The sequence below is a fragment of the Nuphar pumila genome, chromosome 7, assembly GCF_984573655.1.
Source record: "Nuphar pumila chromosome 7, dmNupPumi1.hap1.1, whole genome shotgun sequence".
Taxonomy (NCBI): Eukaryota; Viridiplantae; Streptophyta; class Magnoliopsida; order Nymphaeales; family Nymphaeaceae; genus Nuphar; species Nuphar pumila.
Genome location: NC_143255.1, coordinates 53,216,868 through 53,218,848, shown reverse-complemented (window position 1 = coordinate 53,218,848; position 1,981 = coordinate 53,216,868). Strand labels below are relative to the sequence as shown.

At 48.4% G+C, this 1,981-nt stretch overlaps 1 protein-coding gene across 1 annotated transcript; it reads right to left on the bottom strand.

Annotated features, from left to right (window-relative positions):
- Window positions 1-336: 336 nt before the first annotated feature.
- LOC149832269 (transcription factor bHLH148-like) lies at window positions 337-1,331 on the bottom strand. Its single transcript, XM_090012402.1, has one exon. It carries the CDS (start codon window positions 1,248-1,250, stop codon window positions 639-641), a length of 612 nt encoding a protein of 203 aa, XP_089868528.1. The 5' UTR covers window positions 1,251-1,331; the 3' UTR covers window positions 337-638.
- Window positions 1,332-1,981: the final 650 nt, after the last annotated feature.

Below are 1,981 nucleotides of genomic sequence, written 5' to 3'. Positions count from 1 at the left end.
ATCGAAATATGGGTATGATTTTGATAGCAAAGATGGAAAACAGAGATCTTGGAAACCATCCAAAAACCCCATTGGATTCCATTAAAAGTTAAAACCCCCCATATTGGGCAACAATTCGTATTTATTACAACAAAAAAAATTCCAATTTTCAGCAAAACTCGATAAATGAAATTGCGGATTGCGAGAATAATCAATAGAGGAAACCCAATTTAAAAAAAAAACAAATAAACTTCACAAGGGCAAAACGAAAAACCAAGAACCAGAGTCACATAGATTTTCGTTTTCCACGAAGTCTGTGCCTACAAGGAATCTCCGTCGGTCACGCGCAAGAAAATATGGCACAAAATAATGTTTTTTCCTTCGATCTTTCGAGAGAGAAAAAAAAATGTACAAAGATGCTAGGATTTACAGAGAGAAGTAGGTGGTTTTTGGTCACCGGAAAAAACGAGATTCCGGCAGAGAGAGAGAGAGAGAGAGAGAGAGAGATTCCGTCAGATTCAGATTCCGCCCAGAACCGAATTCGAAGAGAGAGAGAGAGAGAGCACTGTCCTCACTGCGAAAGCCGGGATTCCGTCATCGCCGTCAGGATCGACCGATCAATCGAGAGAGAGAGAGAGAGAGACGGCAGATCGCCGGAGTCAGGTCCGGGCCGCCGTCGAGAGGAGGTCGGCGAGAGCACTCATAACCTTCACCTGCATCTCCAACGCAGCGATGTAGTCAGTCGCCTCCTCGAGAAGCGTCGGAGCGGCGAGCTTCCGGCCGCCCGGGATCAGCCTCCCAAGCGTCCTCAACCGGTCGCCTACCCCGGAATCCTCATTCCCGCCGCGCTTCCTCTTAGACGGAGTCCGGCGGGCCTCCGATGCCGCCGACGGAGATGGCGATGGCTCCATCCTCGCCGCCCTCTGGCTGACCGAGACCCGCCGGACCTTCCGCCACAGGAATCGCCCCCGGCGGCGACGAGACCGCGCCAGGATCGCCCGGCTCCACCGTGACCTACCCTTAGCGGCCTTGGCGAGGGTGGAATCGGCCGCTTCCTTGACGGCGAGAGATCGCGAGACTCCTGCCGCCGGAGGAGCGCCACTTCGGGCGGTTCGGAGCGCCCTCAGAAGACTCCTGGTGTAGCTACTCTGCTCCGGACCCGTCCTCCACTGCGAACTCTCTGCCGTTCCTTCGCCGTCACCGGCCACGTTCAGCTCCTCTTCCGCCGTCTTCAGCGGGGTTGGGTCACCAGAAAAGTTTTCCGACGACATTTCCGGTAGTCTCCGGCGAGAGTCGAGCGATCGAGAGAAAGAGAGAGAGAGAGAGAGAGAGAGAGAGAGAGATCTAAGCGTGGCTTCGAAAGCCGTAAACCGTGACGGGTTCGGGTATTTATAACCTCGGACCCGACGGCGAGGGCGTCGTTTGGTCCGAGATCCACAAAGTCGGTACCACCCTTGTTCTTTTTGAAAACTGACGAACGTATCATTAGATATCTGGGCAAACCATGAGTGTTTTTTTTTTTCAGTGTCCAAATTGGCTTCCTCATCGACCGCTATTACAGTACTACCCCTTTCTTTTTTTATTCAATTTATTCTGTTTATTTTTCAAAAATGTCTGGCTTCTTTTTATTGTTTTATTTTATTTTTCAAGTCTTTATAACCAACAAAAAGGCCAATTCTTTGTTTACCAAAAGATACAAACAAAACAAAAGCATCAAGAGGGGTTGGCGTGGCGTATCGTTGGCCACTAGACAAATAGTCAAGCTTTGATTCTCATGGTTGTGAGTCAGTGTGACCAGGTCTTCATGCCAGGTGCAGTTTCTCTAGGTTATAAAACAAACTACAAACAAAACCTGAGGTCCCTCTACACCAAGGTTCCACCTTTTAGATTTCTTTTTATTTTCTGAATAAGTCTTTCATTTTCTTTTCTTTTGAAGGAAAAGTAAAACTTTTATTTTCTATAACCAACAATTTTGTTTTGATGTTATGAAATTTTTAGGGAA

Coding starts and splice junctions, on each gene's coding strand:
- LOC149832269 (XM_090012402.1), bottom strand. CDS start 1,250: ATGTCGTCGGAAAACTTTTCTGGTGACCCAACCCCGCTGAAGACGGCG.